The sequence below is a fragment of the Sciurus carolinensis genome, chromosome 3, assembly GCF_902686445.1.
Source record: "Sciurus carolinensis chromosome 3, mSciCar1.2, whole genome shotgun sequence".
Lineage (NCBI taxonomy): Eukaryota > Metazoa > Chordata > Mammalia > Rodentia > Sciuridae > Sciurus > Sciurus carolinensis.
In genome coordinates, this window is record NC_062215.1 from 55,864,384 (window position 1) to 55,880,122 (window position 15,739).

The 15,739-nt window shown below is 48.7% G+C and overlaps 1 protein-coding gene across 2 annotated transcripts in view; it reads left to right on the plus strand.

The window, feature by feature from the left end:
* The window catches only part of Wscd1 (WSC domain containing 1), a 45,708-nt gene that overhangs the window by 19,228 nt on the left and 10,741 nt on the right, over positions 1 to 15,739 (plus strand). For both annotated transcript variants that reach the window (XM_047547058.1, XM_047547060.1), the window contains 2 exons: positions 3,236 to 3,357; positions 15,456 to 15,615. In XM_047547058.1, coding sequence (XP_047403014.1) covers positions 3,236 to 3,357; positions 15,456 to 15,615 — 282 coding nt within the window. The remainder of the gene's footprint in view (positions 1 to 3,235; positions 3,358 to 15,455; positions 15,616 to 15,739) is intronic.

Consider the following 15,739-nt stretch of genomic DNA (forward strand, 5'->3'; position numbering starts at 1 on the left):
TAAATTCTCACTGAAGATGAGTATATAATTCAGAATTACAGAACTAAAGAGGAAATAATCAACCATGAGGGAGAATAAGCTGATATACCAAACAATAAGAATTTTAAGTAGAGTGCTGTCAAGTAGAAATAACACATGAGGGGGCCCAACTAGATGAATTTGAATCTCAAGGTTGTCCTTATTGCAAGATGATGGGTCCCAAATCTACTTAATCTGATTACAAAAGACTCCTCTATAAAATAACAGGTTGTGCACATTCACACATGCTGGGGATCATCCTTCCTATGACTGGAAGGGCCAGGCTGGGAAGAAGTGAGCCTCTCCCATAGCATGGGTGGAGACTTACCTTACCACTGGCCACAGTCTGCAGATCATAGTGGCACAGCCCAGCATCCAGACATGTGGACACTGACACCATCTGCCTCTGTCCCTAGTCCCAGGAGGCTGATGGATCAGTTCAGGAATGAATAGAACTCAGGAAATGAGAGGTCAAGTCAAAATCTAAGCCTAGAGAGGGGTTACTGAGAGGATTCTTCTAGCAACAATTGAGTGTTCCGAGCAGTTCAGACGCCCATCCCTGAGAACCATAGTGAGCTTAAAGACCAGCCCTGGACAGCTTGCGTGGGATCAGAGTGTAGGGACAGCAACCCAGTGTTTGTCCCTGACAGCTGGAGATACTCAGGTGCTTCTTGCATTCAGACAGGATGTGTCTGGGAGCCAGGAGGGCCAGACAGAGCAATGGGCACAGGGCAGAAAAACTGACAACCTACTCTTTAGCTTAAGGCTCCACTAATGAGGCCATTAGCTCAACAGATGCTTACTGGCATCTACTCTGCACCAGACCTTGACCTGGCACAGAGGTTTGCCCCATCACCTGGACATCCACATGGGCTTCCTGAGGATAATGCTGTCCTAGGCTGCCTTCTTGGATCTTTAAATCTTTGGGTTCAAACATTAGCCTGACCTCTTACCCTTCACCTCTGACCCCCAGCAGAACCAGACCTGTATGTGAACTCTGGGCTGTGCCACCCACCCTCCTCTCTGCTGTCACTGTCTTTTCGAGACAGGTGTTTTATTTCTGTTGTCCATTGACTAAGGGGCAGATGGCCCAGTCATTTGGGCCAGCCCCAGACCTTAAGTCTGCCAGACCTGCTGTCATGGTTCATGTTGAAAATAGTATCAACACCTCCCCTTTGGGAAGGCTGTGGAGCCTGTGTGGTTGACCCTTGCCTTCCCACTCCCTTTTTGAGAGGACAGGCTGACAGGATCTCCCTCACAGGTGATCAGGTGACCACCCATTATAACTTGCAGCTTCTGACTAGCGAGACCCATGGACCAGCTTCTGGGTTGGAATTAGGGTTTGGTCCTGAGAAATCATTAATGTCTCCCCCTTGGTGGCATCCTTCTGTCCTGAGTGGCCCTTCTCTCACCCAACAGAAAGAGCAACAGAGAGGCTGTGGAACAGGCTGCACTAGGTGACAACCTACCTGCTCAGAGTCGCATCTGGAGGCAGATGACGTGACCTTCTCCTGTGACCCATGTCTTGCCCTCCTGTCACAGTCCATTCAGTCCCTCATGTGCCTTATCCCACTCAGCTCATTCATTTACTCAGCTCTTCCTGGTCGCCTGCTCTATCAGAGTCAGCTGGCTGCAGTGAGCTCAAGGTGACCAGAAGCAGTCTCCCTCCAGGAGCTCCATTCTGGAGCTCTTCTGGCCTGCCCCCTTGCTTCCCTGTCTCTGACCTGGGGACTCACTAGAATGCTGGTCACTCTGTCTCCCTGTGTCTTCCTCTCATACTGACTCCCCTTGCCACGTCCCTTGAGCCTGGCTCCCCTGTGCCTGTCCCGCCCCAGCACCCAGTCATTCTAGCAGTTGGTTCCTTGGGGGCCAGCCATGCCACTGGACAGTCTTGTGGGTCCAGGGTGTGCCTCACCCTCAGCCTTGACATACCCAGGGCAGGCAGGTGGGTGAGGGCAGACACAACCCAGCCATGCGGTGCACTGTGCTCCTCATAGCCAGCCTCAGCTTGGTGGATGTAGGCAAGGAAACAATCTTCAAGCCTGTGACTCAGCAGAGTTGCAGAGCTAGTCAGGAGCAGTGGCTGGCCATGAATCCATGCCTTTGGGACTCTAAGACCCTCTGCTTTCTCAGCATCAAGCCACTTTCCTGTATCTGTGCCCTACTAGGTCCAGGTCCTGACTTTCTGACCACTGCTGCTGTGGTCAGCCAGGGTGGACTTCCAGATCCAGGGTTTGATCCTGCTTTGGCAGTTTTGCATGGAAAGAGCTCTCTGCCATGGCTAATGCTGATGAAAGGGTTTCTGCTACTGGTCAAGAGATGTGGCAGGTAGAGTAATCTGGGAGAGATACTGAACCCCGGGAGACCTTTTGTTAAAAAGAGTGTGGGATGAGAATCAGGATGTCTCCTAGAAAATTTTTGATGAGTTTGGAAGAAATAAGAACAGTTGGTGTCAGAACATTCCAGAAGGTTTGTTCAGCACCAAGGGAGCCAACAAAGGAGCTGGGCTTTTCCACCAGAAGGTCTAGAAAACAACTTGGCAGGAAGCTTTCTTTGTGACAGAGGTTTTAGGAGTATTCCTAGAATTCGGGTAGGAGTTTAAGATCAGAGGGAGGCAAAGCTTGCTAAGAAGCAAAGCAACTGTGTGACCCCAATGGCTGGGGGAACCCAGCAGGATTTCAAACTTCCAAATCTACTTTTTTTTTTGGCGGTGCTGGGGATCGAACCCAGGGCCCTGTGCTTGCAAGGCAAGCACTCTACCAATTGAACTATCTCCCCAACCCTCTACTTTTCTTTTAACGCATGTACTCAGAGGGCTTTGAGTTTTCCAGAATATGAACTTCTTGGGTCACCTGTTGTAGATTCCAGTATTTAGTAAATTCCCAACCCAAATGTGTTGAAGGAAGGAGAGAAGGAAGAAAAGACAGATGGACACCATCTGCAGAGATCTGGTAGAAGCAAAACCTGTGCTTAGCAGTTTCAACCAAATGGTCCATTATCAGTGACCCTGGGCAACCAAGGTCCTACACCTGGTTTCTTTCAGGATCTTGGCTTTACTGCTTTCTATCCAGGACATTCTCTCTGCCTGACTTGAGGTCTGCCCCTCCTGAGTATATCTACACCTTTCTCAGGATCCCAAGTCAGCATTTTCCTTTGTGACAGGCACCAGCAACTATGGACACCATTTCTCACCACAAACCCATTTCCTTCCCCACAGGGCGGACTGCCACCTACCGAGGGTGCTTCCGACTGCCAGAGAACATCACATATACCTTCCCCACCTCCCTGGTGGAGGCCAATGTGACTGTGGAGACGTGCTCTGGATTTTGTTCTCAGAAAGTAAGATCTGTCATAATGTCACAGCTCTTTAAAGATCCAGTGTGTGTGGTGGTCTGCAGAGAAAGAGCAGGTGCCCATGCTGAGCTGCCCTTGTCGGCTGTGGCCCAGGTGGGAGCTGAGGAGCAGGGTGTGGGAGGAAGGCAGGCCATGCACATGATGTCATGGAGGATGCCGGCTGTTTGAGGCCAGGTAGGGAATTGTCAGCAAAGGCTATAAAGCTGAACGGAATGTGTCTTTTTGGATGGGAGCTCTGCACAAGTGTCAGATGTTAAATTGACTTGGTTTGGATGCATGAAGACGCTGGCTCAGGACTTGGGGATAGCTGATGGGTTTTCTGTTGTTTGTGCCGATGATGTTGGGCTGCGAATCTGATTGCAAGGATCATAGTCACATCTGCTTCTTTGGTTGAACCCAGATTGAGGAGCAGAGGCTGATTCTGCTAGCACTGGGCCAGGCACTAAAAGCCACTATTCCCACATTGTGTGCTAGCTCAGGAGTAGGGGGAGTTGAACAAGGGCAAATGGGACTTGCAAAAGGCAAGACCACAAGTGTGTGACAAGAAGCTGGGAGACTGTCCAAGAACACTAAGGTCTTGGACTGGGATCCAACTGCCTGCAGATCAGGGTGGCTACTGTGGCTCTACAGTGGCTCTAGTTAGCAGTGGGCTGGGAACCAGGGCTACACAGATGTGCTGGGGTTCAGTAGTCTTGACAGGACTATGGTACTTTCTACATAATAGAACAGAGCTAAGGAGAGAGGAGGGCTGTTTTAGGCAACTTTTTCATTTCTGTGAATTGAAAGATCTGATAAGAACAACATAGAAGAGGGAAAGTTTATTTGGGGCTTGTGGTTTCAGAGGTATCAATCCATAGATGGCTGACTCCATAGCTCTGAGCCCGAGGTGAGGCCCCACATCATGGAGGACAAGCATGGTGGAGGAAAGCAGTTCAAGACATGGCAGCACAGAGGCAGAGAGTGCTGTGCTCACCAGGGACAAAATATAAGACCCAAGGGCATGCCCCAGTGACCTACCTCCTCCAGCTCCACCCTACCTGCCTATAGCTACTACTAGGTTAATGAGTGTATTGACTGATACACTCTCAGTGTATCAGTTACAACTCTCATAACCCAGTCATTTCACCTCTGAATATTCTTTATTGTCTCACACATGAGCTTTTGGGGGACACCTCATATCCAAACCTAACAAGGGTCTTAACTAAGATGATGATGATGACAATGACAATCAAGAGAAGGTAACATTTACTGATCATTTATTTCATGTCAGGTACCATCCCAAGCACTTTATGTGGCTAACTCATTTAATCCTTCTAACAATCCTATGGGGTGGGTACTAAGATTGTCTACATTTTACAGGTGAGGAAACTGAGGCAGAGAGCTCAAGTAGCCTGTTCAAGGTCACACAGCCAGTAAGTGGTGGAGTCTGGGCCTGACATCAGCTAGCTCCGCAGTCTGCTGGTGGTTCAGTGGTACAGGGGGTGGGCTTCAGTGAAGCAGATGTCATTGGACCTATATGAGCACATCCTCTGCTGCACCCTACCCCACCCACCCTGGGAGCTGCCCTCTTCCTACTTCCTATGTTCCTCAGCTGTCTGGAGAGCTTCCCGCTGAGGCTGGATGGAGAACAAAGCTTCCACTGGTGCTTCCCTCTTGCCCAAGAACATCCTTTGAAGCAGCTCTACTGCGTCACCAGTGTTTCCAAAGCCACTGCCAAGGATGTCTTGGGCATCGGAGTCCACAGGACATAAAGCACCTGCCCCAAAGGCAGTTTATTGATTTGTAGACATCTGGCCTGGGGACCTCTGGGATGCAGCATTCCGGGGGAGGCAGTAGGGATGCATGCTCAGCTGCCGGCTCCTGCCTGTACCCACAGGGGAACAAACCACCCCCTCAAGGCGAACCTCATATCTGCAGTTCTGAGTAGTTCCCCAGAGAAAACCCTCCTTTGGAATCAAGGAACTGCACTGGTCATGCAGGCTGAGGCTGGCCTCCCTCTGTTGGCAGCCCTGGAGGGTTCCTGCTGAGGGCCAGGTGCTCAGTCCTCCCAGTGTCTCTGCTGGGGAGACATTTTCCTCTCAGTTTGCTGCAGAAGATGGTGCAGCCTGCAGGGTGGGAGTGTTCACACACAGGCACAGAGCGACTGGCTTCACAGCCCCAGCTCCTGACACCAGGGCCTTGCTGCCACTCTGCATAAGTGGCAGAAGATATGAGAAGAAACAGGAGAGAGAATGGGCCGTCACCATGGCTGTGTGCCCTGAGCACTTCAGATGGTTTGAGTGGATAATCTGTTCAGTAACACAATGAAAAGATACCAGAGGGCTTAGTGGGGAAGCTCCTCACTCCTGAGTTCTTCCACTCACTTCCTTCCTTGCAGGCAGCCCACAGCTGTCCGCTTTCTGAGACTGAATATTCAAGCAGTTGCATCCTCTTCAGTTTGATTACAAACCCCCTGGATGGTATCAAGACCCACAAACGATTCTGCACCAAACCCGTTCCACTGGACAATCCATCTTCAAGATTGTTCCATATCAGCAGAGAAAGTGATTTCTCAGTCTTTTTTTCCCATTACACAGAAGGCCTATAATTTATTTAACCAGTTCCTGACTGTTAAACATTTAGGTTGTTTCTAGTCTTTTGCTATTACAAACAACACTGCATTGACTATCCTTAGGTCATTTTATCTGAGGATTCTGTAAGGAAAAAACAAAAAATCAAAACAACCCTAGGAGATGCTGCATTCCAGAGTGTGCCTGTCATTTTAGTCAACTTTGACAAGTTGCCCTTAGCAAAGGTTGTACTAATTGTATCCCCCGTCCAGTGATGTGTGAGGGGAAACATGTGGCCCTTATAACACTCATCTTTGGGAAGGATGGATTCAGATCCTAGGCAGATGCCCAAGGAGCCCCACCCATTGGGCAGCCCTTCAGAACCCAGAGAGTTCTGCCTTGTGGTTACAGACAAGAATTTAAAGACCTAAAACTCTTCAACTTCTATTTTCAGCCTTCCTTCCTATCTACTGGCACAAATCCAGATTGCTACAATTTCACAGTGGAGCATGTGCCAAAAGATACCCGCAGGCTCTTGGGATCTTAAGCCATTTTGTACCTTAGCACCTTGTCCAACTCCCTTGTGATACATTTCAAGGTCGAGTTACCTGCTCAGCTCTGGCACATGCAACCAGGAATCATTCAGGTCAGACTGTATGGAAAGGCATCCAGTGTTCTCCGAAGAGGCCTGTGCCCTCAGGGCGTACAGCATTGGATTCTGTGTGATGGCTTCTCCCTCATCCGGCCCATCTGTATTGTCGGATGGGAGGGTGGGTGTTTCCTTGGGTCCCATTGTTTAGAGCTGCAGGATTTTGCAGCTGTAGGAAGAGTCACTGTTTCCAGTTTTAGAGTTGAAAGCCGGTCTTAGTAAAAGCACATTTAGTGAAATTTGGCAAAACACATATGCTGATGTTTACAGTGGGTGAAGCCAGGTGCTGGGTGCTGGCAGAGTCTAGTGATCAGTGATAACTGGCCCACTCATCACACCCGGCTCATGTCTAAGGAGGGGCTGAGACGGGAACTCAGGGGACTCACTCATGGCAGAGTAAGACTGTGCTTGAAGCCAATGAAGGAAGCTTAGAGGGAGGAGTACCTTGTGAGAGGTGGCACCTGTAGGGTGGGACCCTGGTGATGGGAAAGCAGCCCAGTCTTGCCAGAGTATAGGGTTACCTGGGGTGGTGTGAAATGTAGGGTGGGAACAGGTTGCAGAGGACCTTAGATGTCTGCCTTAAAGAGGCTTTTTTTTTTTTTTCTTTTCCATTGGGAAAGAGGGAGCTACTGTTGGTGTGGCAGGGAGGGAGTGGTATGACTCACATGACACCTTACAGCTATAGGAAGATTATTCTGGAACAGGGAGAGGCATAAAGCTGATGAAGGAGGGAGTAGATGCTACAGGAGCAGAATCCACGTGAGATATGGGAACCACCTGGGAGGATGTGGAGACATGAGGTGGGGTGGGAAAACAGATCTGGCCAGTGGAGAAGGGGAATTTCCCTTGGATCCCTCTAGAAGGCAGCATTCCTTAGAGATGCTTGACAAAGCTGCCATAGAAGTCAACCAATGACCTGGCTGTAAAGTGAGGAATTCCAGGCAGGGCATGAATGGTACCCAATATCCCGTATCCCAGTACAATCACCATGGACCCAGTAGAATCAACCTTTGGTTCCCAGGCCAGTTGTCCCTGCTCCCTTGTCTAGACCTTGGGTGTTGGTATAACTCAGACTCAAGCCTTCTGGACTGTCAGCCCCTCAGCCCTGCAGATTCCTGGTGGGGCTTTACTTCACCCTAAGCAGGGTGGGGGCAAGACTGACAATTCAGATTGGAGAATTCTTTATTTTAGGATCTACCTGTGCGTTGGAGGACACTTAACAGCATCCCTAGCCCTTACCCATCAGATACCAATAGCAAATCTCCCTTCATTGGTGACAATTTAGACTCTAGACATTGGCAAAGGACCTTGGAGGGCAGAGCATCCCTAGTTCAGACCTATGGCCTGTTTGAATGTGTTGGTTAGCAATGCCCAGGCCTGGCCCACTTTCCCACAGGTCTGAATTCTGCCTCCAGCATTGCAGTTTGGGGATGAGAACTCAGTTGGAAGTTATCTGACCTTAGTCTCTGCAAGGAATTGTTTCCTCTCTTCCCTCCTGAATGTTGAGCATGGTTAAAGAGGTGCATTCTGGGATGGCTGGCTGTGCTTTCCTGTTCTGAGGGCCAAATTCTTTTCTCCAGGAAGGCCGGTGGTCTGGAGGCTTCAGGGCAGTCCCAGTGGAAGCATTATCTCATGCTCATTTGGCCAAAAAGCAGGCTCAGGTGCCCTATGAGGTAGGAATGGCTAAATTATGCCAGGGTCATACCATGGTCTGTAAAAGAGCCATTGAAAATGTTTCCAGAGACTTTTCTGAAGGAAACGTTCACAGCAGAATGTTCAATGGGAGTGGGCGTGGGGACCAGGGGCTTAATTGAGGCTGGCTGGGCAGTAGGGCTGCTGGGAGTGACAGATGCAGAGGTGGGACTTGGAAGCAGAAAAATGGGGAGCCCTCCTTACACCACCCCCATTTTTGAGCTACTCTCTGAGGCTTATTTGTGACCCCTTATAAAAATCTCTACTGTTTTTTTGCTCATTGGTGAAAATTGATTTGGGGAGTTCCAGGAGCATAGTTGAACAAAAAAAGGAACATTTGGGGGTAATATGAGCATCTTAATGACCTGATTCCCTGCCAGCAAGAGGGACTTGACCAGCATAACGTGTTTTTAAAGCCTCATGAAATGATCCTAATTTCCAGAGATCATATTGAAGATGGGAGGAAATCTGCTCACTCTCATTCGCCTTCAAGATCCTATCATCTCCTTCATTGAGATGCAAAGTGCGAATGAGCAGAGGGGCAGGTAGATATTTGCATTGCTACCAGTTCCAATCTGGGGTAATTGATTTTGAAGCCTGATATTTGTCAGCAAGCAGATAGACCAGTTGCGGGAATGGGTGCTCCAAAATGGAGCTGGTGGATGAAATCTTGCACCCTTTGCAAACAGGTCACCAAGAAGGGAGGCTTTACTAGCTATTAGGCCTTGGGAGCTGAGCTTTGTTCTCCCGCAGTTGCTGGTGGCTCTGTTGATAAAAGAATGGGGAAGGGAGGTAGAAAGGAGTCACATTTTTCTTTTACCCTCTTTTAGCCTCTTTTGGTATCTAGGTTCTGCTTGCAGAATATTAATCACCTGGTTGTTTTCCCATTGACATTTCTTCCGGGGGTTTTTTCTTTGGCCATTTCACGGTGGTACTAACAGGGCCCCCTGTGAACTGGAAAGGCATGTGCTCATAGAAGCCTTCTTGTTCTCCTCTAGATAGCTGCTCTCGCTAAATCTATGTGGATCTGGGCAGATACAGTTCATAATGGGTAGATACGTAGTCTCTGAGGGGCACCCCATCTCACATCTTTGCCAAGGGGGGGGGCATTGAGAACTGATACCTTGATATGAAGAATTTTCCCTTGTCGAAGGTTATCGTGCCCAATAGGTGGCTGAAGTAGCACTTTGGATAAGTCCACAGGGAAGCTATCAATATTGAACCTTGGGTGTGCTTTTAAGAACAGTGGTTTGTTTTTTGGAATATCTATTTTAAGGAAATTTGGGAGTATAAAAATAAAAATAAAATTCACCTATAACTTTACCACATCAGAGAAAACAGCTACCATTTTACAGCCTTTTGGTCTTTTATTCTAGGTATATGTATAGGGAATTTGCTTTATGAACATTGACTCTTCCCTCCTTGTATCTGTTCCTTTATCTTGTTTTATATGTCCTGGACATTTTTTATTTTTCCACACTTTGCCTTCCATGACTGCATGCATTCTACTCTCTCCTGGCGGACATTTAGACATTTAGTTCATTTCTTCTTTTCTTTTCCTTTCCTTTTTTTTTTTTTTAAATGTTCATTGTTTATTATTTCCTTGGACTTTGCTAGCAGATGTAGAATCATTGGGACTCAGGATATGTGTTTTGTATGTATGCTTCTCAGACTTCAGATACATTTTTGGGGTAGGTCTCTTAGCTTCACCCTTCTTGAGTTGGTAGAAAGAAGGATTTGGAGTTATAGTATTCTGGGTTCATATCTCTGTCCTGAGCCTCAGTTTTCTCATCTGCTAGGTGGGATTGTCAGAGGTAAAACTGCCTCACCAGACTGTGATAAGGACTTCGCAGGCCTATGGTTTGTTCTTGAGTGTCTCTTGAGTAGCAAGTGTTCCAGGTGTTGATCATGATGTTTGAGAAACTGCCTGAGATGCAGAGCTGGTCCTTTCTCAGGTTGATGGAAATCCACTTGCCCTGGATCCCAATGGTGTGGTGGCTCCATCACACAGCATTTCATGGACTTCTGTCTGATGGGGTGGGGGGTGGAGCTTTGATGGGAAGGTGTTGCCTAGAAGTGGAATTGGCAGATCTGCTGCCTGGGGATTCAGGTTTTCAGAAAGCTACCCACCCATATGGTGCCTGGAGATGTGGACCTTTGCTCCAAACTGTCACACTTGGCCTTTTCTCATAGCCAAAGGACAGATAGTCCAGTGTTTGTTTAGAGTGAGGCTGGACACATGGAAGGGGGCCTGTGAGTCAGATCTTTACATGGAGAGAGGAGGTGGTGGGTTGTGGGGGTGAAGCCTCTGGTCCCATGCATTTAATCTCACCCAGACTCAGACCATCCAAGTTGCTCAGCATCTACTATCTGAAAGGCACCCTGAGAGCATCTCAATGCTCAAATCCCCCCTTCGAAATGAAGAAATCAGCTCAAACCACCTAAACTCAAACTCACACTTGCATTCTCCAGAGCCCTCATCACTAAATCCTGCCCCTTTTTTGGATAATAGAACCAAGGGTCAGAGATGCCCAGTGGCCTTTCCAGAGTCCACAAATGGGATTCAGAGCCAGAGGTTCATGATGGCAAGCCTTGGGCTGTCTCCACCTCCCAGAGTCACCTCTTTGAACCCTGCAGCCATGTTGTCACTCACAACATCAATGGATGCGTTTTCCTTCAACCTGTCATTTACCAAAAGCAGAAGACTGCCCGTCATCCCTCATCCCTGCTACCACCTGTGCAGGCATCTTCTTTCCTTCCCATATCTTGAATGTTCAGAGCTGCCTCCCGAATGAAGGGAATGCTATGGGTTGAGACTGGCTCACAGATTTCTCTGGGAATCCTCTACCCAGCTGTCCTTGGTTTGCCCCCCAGGAGTCGAGTCCTGGTGGTTAGGCGAGGTGCTGGGCTTGGAATCCAGAAGGTGGCTCTGTGCCCACTCACCTGATAGGCTGGAGATGTTGGGCTGTTGGTGCCCTGCCTTTGGGCCTCAGTTTTCCTTCTGTGATCTCTCAAATCTCTACACTACTGTGCAGTTCTGGAGATCCTGAGAATGGTGCTCAGAGAAGGAGTGGTTGGAGGAGGCAAGGCCTGGAGGTGCCTGCTGGGACCCTGGCTCCACGTGTGATGAAATTCCACTTCTTGATCCCTTGGCCATGGGCCAGGCTTTTGCATGTGGACCCCTCTTGAACTATAGAACCCAGCCTGTGCTGTTTCATGACCTGGCTCCAAGCAGAATGCCCACCCTCCTGTCAGGCTCAGCGACAGACCTCCCACATCCCCCAGCTGAGCCCCCATCCTTCCCCTTGTCCTGATTATCAAGACATGCCTCTGCCCTGCTCAAGACAGGCAAGGCTGCTTCCATTGAACCCCGTCTTTTGTTTGATTGAAACAACCCCACATGCATGCTTTCCTTTTCTGCCTGTCTTTCTCCGATCCTCTTCTCCTTTTCCTCTCTGCCCTTTTTCTCTCACTGAAGCTTGGAATGGTGGCGGGGTGGGGGGAATGTGAAGTTGGCAGAGAGATAAGATTCATCAATATTTAATTTTTATGGAAATCATGTCCTAGAAATCCCCAAGGGGCTGAAAATTGTTCTGTGTTTTCAGAAACCAGTGATGTTGCTGAAGCGGTTATGTTGTAAATAAAACCACATTACTGTCTGCAGTTCTCCCGCCGCTCTGCAAACACCCGGAAACTTGACAGTTTAATCCACTCAGGGAAGCAAAAAGGTTCGGGTCACTGGTGGGGGCAGCTCATTCTGCAGCCCTGGGATATAAGATTGTGAAGCATCAGTGTTGGCAGTGCTGGTGCTTCTGGGGAGGGAGACAGAGCCAGTGTGTGCAGAGCATATTTACCACACCTGCTTCTGAACAGGAATCCTAGGACAGCACAGCCCCCCAAGGGTTCCTGAGCTTAGGGAGGGTTTGCTTAGGGGTAGTAGGCTTCTTTTCCTCCTTCATGCCCAGTCATGCTGTTGGCCTAACAACCAGCAGCAGGATCATGTCCAAGTTTGTTGGTATGACTTTTGAGAGACTTGGGATCTGGAAAGGAGCTTGTTCATCCATCCATCCATTCATTCATTCATTCATTCATCCATACATTCATTCATTTGTTCATGCATACATCAAACATCTATTGAGTGTCTGCCACATGCCAGACACTATTTTAGGTATTGAAGATACAACAAAGCTCACAAGAAACTCTTCCCCGCTTATATCCTCCTGGATAGAGGCAGGCAGTCAACCAGATAAATATGTAAAGTACATAGTATGTTGTGTTGATAAGTTCAGGAAAGAAAAATGAGGCAAGCTTTGTAGGTGTTTACCCATGAAAAATAAAAACATCTATCCACTAAAAGCCTTGTACAAGGATATTTAATGCAGCTTTATTCACAATAGCTAAAAGCTGGAAACGACCCAGATGTCCATCAACAAGTGCATGAATCAACACACTGGTCCATCTATGCATAGAGTACTATGTGCCAATGAAAAGGAGCCACCTATGGACATGTAAAACCACATGGATCAATTTGACAAACACTTTTCTGATTGAAAGAAGCCAGGCACACAAAAATATGTAAAGGGTGATTCTATTTATATATTTTAGAACAGCTAAAATTAATCTGTGGTGATAGTAATCAGAAGAGTGGTTGCTTTGGATAAGAGAGGGATGATGGCAAAGGGGCAGGAGAACCTCTGGGTGTGATGGAAATACTGTTGGTCTTAACGTGTGTTCACCAAAACTGATGGAGTGGTACTCCTGGGATCAGAGCATTTCACCCAGGAGGTTATTAAATAAAATTAGAAAGCAGAGCAAAGAAACAGGGTGTGTTGAGGAAGACAGGAGGGGCACTGCAACTTGAAAAAGGGTGACATGACTTGAAGACAGTGAGGGAGAGAAAGCTACAAGGGTATCTGGGAAAGAACATTCCAGAAAGCTAGAGTAGTACATGCAAATGTCCTGAGGTGGGAGCCAGAATAGGAACAGTAAGAAAGCTGTTGTCTGGGTGTGCACAGGCTGTTCTGACACAGGCTGGGTGGCTTAAACGACACACATTTACCTTCATAGTTCTGGAGGCTGAAACTCTAAGATTGAGGTGTCAGCAGGGCTGGTTTCTTCTGAGGCCTCTCTCCTTGGCCTGCAGGTGATCATTTCTCACTGTTTTCTCAGGTGATTATCCCTAAGTCTGTGTGACTAACCTCTTCTTTTTATAAGGACACTAGTCATATTGGTTTAGGGCCCATCCTAATGACTTCATCTTAATTATCTCCATAAAGCTCCTCTTTTCAAATAAGGTCACATTTTGAGGTACTAGGGTTAGGGCTTCAGTGCTGAAATTTGGGGGACACAGTTCCACCCATCACAGCCAATATGGACTGAAGTGTGGGAGGCAGAGCCAGCTCCTGTGTGAGCTCTCTAGTTACACCCTGGGAGTTGGGCTGCTGTTTTCTGCAGCTCCCTGGGAAGAAGGTATCCATGTGGGACAAGGTGGGATAAGGACTTTGTGTTTTGTCGTTTTGGCTTTTTGACCCGTTTTTGCTTTTAGTACTAGCAATAAACTCCAAGGCCTCACACATGCTAGGCAGGCCTCCTCCACTGCGCTCCATTCCCAGCTCTCAACTAGGACTTTACAGAGAGGTCAGAGTTTGGAATTCTTGAGATCTCTTTTCATGAATTCACATCAGAATGAAGACTTGCTTCCAGAAAAACAGTGGTGTTCTGATTGAGGGTCCCGTCCCAGATGGTGCTTTCTGCTGGGAAGTGGCAAGGGGCCTGTGACCCTGGAGTCTAGTGAGGGAGGCAGGAGGGGCGCGTCAGCCACAAGAGGCCTCCTCAGTTTAAGGAAAGATGAGGGAGGTGGGGGACCTTGGCTAGGGTCTGCTGGGCCTGGAGGAGAGCATCCAGCCTGCGGTTCAAGGACCACCACTCAGCTGCTCCTCTCCCTGCTCCCTCCGGGGGCTCTGCCTCGCCCTCCCTGGGCTGCAGCATCCTCTGTTGTCTTAGGGAGTGCTGAGATCCTCAGCTTTACCAAGCCATGCATAGTGAACGCTATTGATTTTCTTTTATTTATTTATTTATGAGATTTCTTGCTGTGGGCAAAATATAAAAAGGTTTGTGCAGCGTTTCCCTCAGCAGTGAGCAGTTCCTTCCACACACGGCCTCCCTCCCTCACACACGCTCATCCCTCCACGCTCCAGGAGACCTGGCATCTCCAAATGAAAGACACAGGAAGGAGTGGGGATGAAATGGGGCTAAGTGTCCTACCCAGTGTCTGGTACATAGTAGGTGCTCAAAAAAAAATATGTGGAGGAGGTGGGTAGATGCACTTTTGAGTGAGCTGTGTTAGGTGCCCAAAGGGGTGAGGCTGAGGATGGCTCATTCCTCTGAGAAGAAGCTCCTGGGCCAGACCCAGTGCTGGGCAGTTTGTCCTGTCCCATCTAGCCATCAGCAAACACCTACAAGATGGATTTTATTACCTTTTCTCATGGTGAGATTCAGAGAGGTTAAGTTCCTTAACCAAGTTGCCCAGCGAGTGTGCCAGCAGCCCTCCCATTCCAATCTTCAAGAGGCCACACCAAAGAGGAAGAAGAACCCCTTGAGAGATCCCTAGGAGCTGATTGGTCCCCACAGTGAGGCACTTTCTCTCTCCTAAGCTAGAAGGGCCACTTCATTTTCAGGAAACCCCTATCACATGGACAAGGAACAAGGACCATGCCTCCCCATCTGTTCCATCTTTGGAAAGATGAGTGTGAAAATATGTTCCCACACTGCAGGCACAAGGGCTGGCTTCAGTTTCTTTCTAGGGAATTGATTGGCCAAGGTGTGACATGTTGAGCCCTGAGCTCATGTGATGCCCCCTCCCTGAACCGTCCTTTCCCTCCCTGCACTCCTGGCAACACCTGGCCACTTCCAGGCCCTGGTTCCTACCCTTTGCCCACCCCTCTGCTCAGTGCCACTTATACTGTGGTAACTATTGTTTTGTCACCAACTCAGAGTTCCTGGAGGGCAGAAGTCATGTCTTATTGAGTTTGTCTCCCTGGATTTAAGCACAGAACGTGTTCATGGAAGGATGACAGGCACCCCTGTTGACCCTTGCATCTGACAGTCCCTCCATCTGTCCCACCTAGATCCTGAGCTACGGGGGGCATGTCCCTCATGTTCACGTGGTTCTTCCTCTTCTCCTTCCCTGGCAGGAGTTCCCCTTGGCTGTCCTCCGGGGCTGGGAATGCTACTGTGCTTACCCCACCTCAGAGTTCAATCTGCGGGACGCTGTGGACAGCTCGCTGTGTGGCCAGGTCCCCAAGGCTCAGAGGCTGGCGGGTTACTGCGAGGTCTACCAAACACCTGTGCAAGGTGAGATCTGCAGCCACCAGTGGGTGTGGCTTTCAGTCTGGGACTGGGGAGTGTTTTCAGGATTGGAGATGCTGATGATACCCAGGACTGGGGTGGAGAAGGTGTCTGTGTTATGTCTCCACAT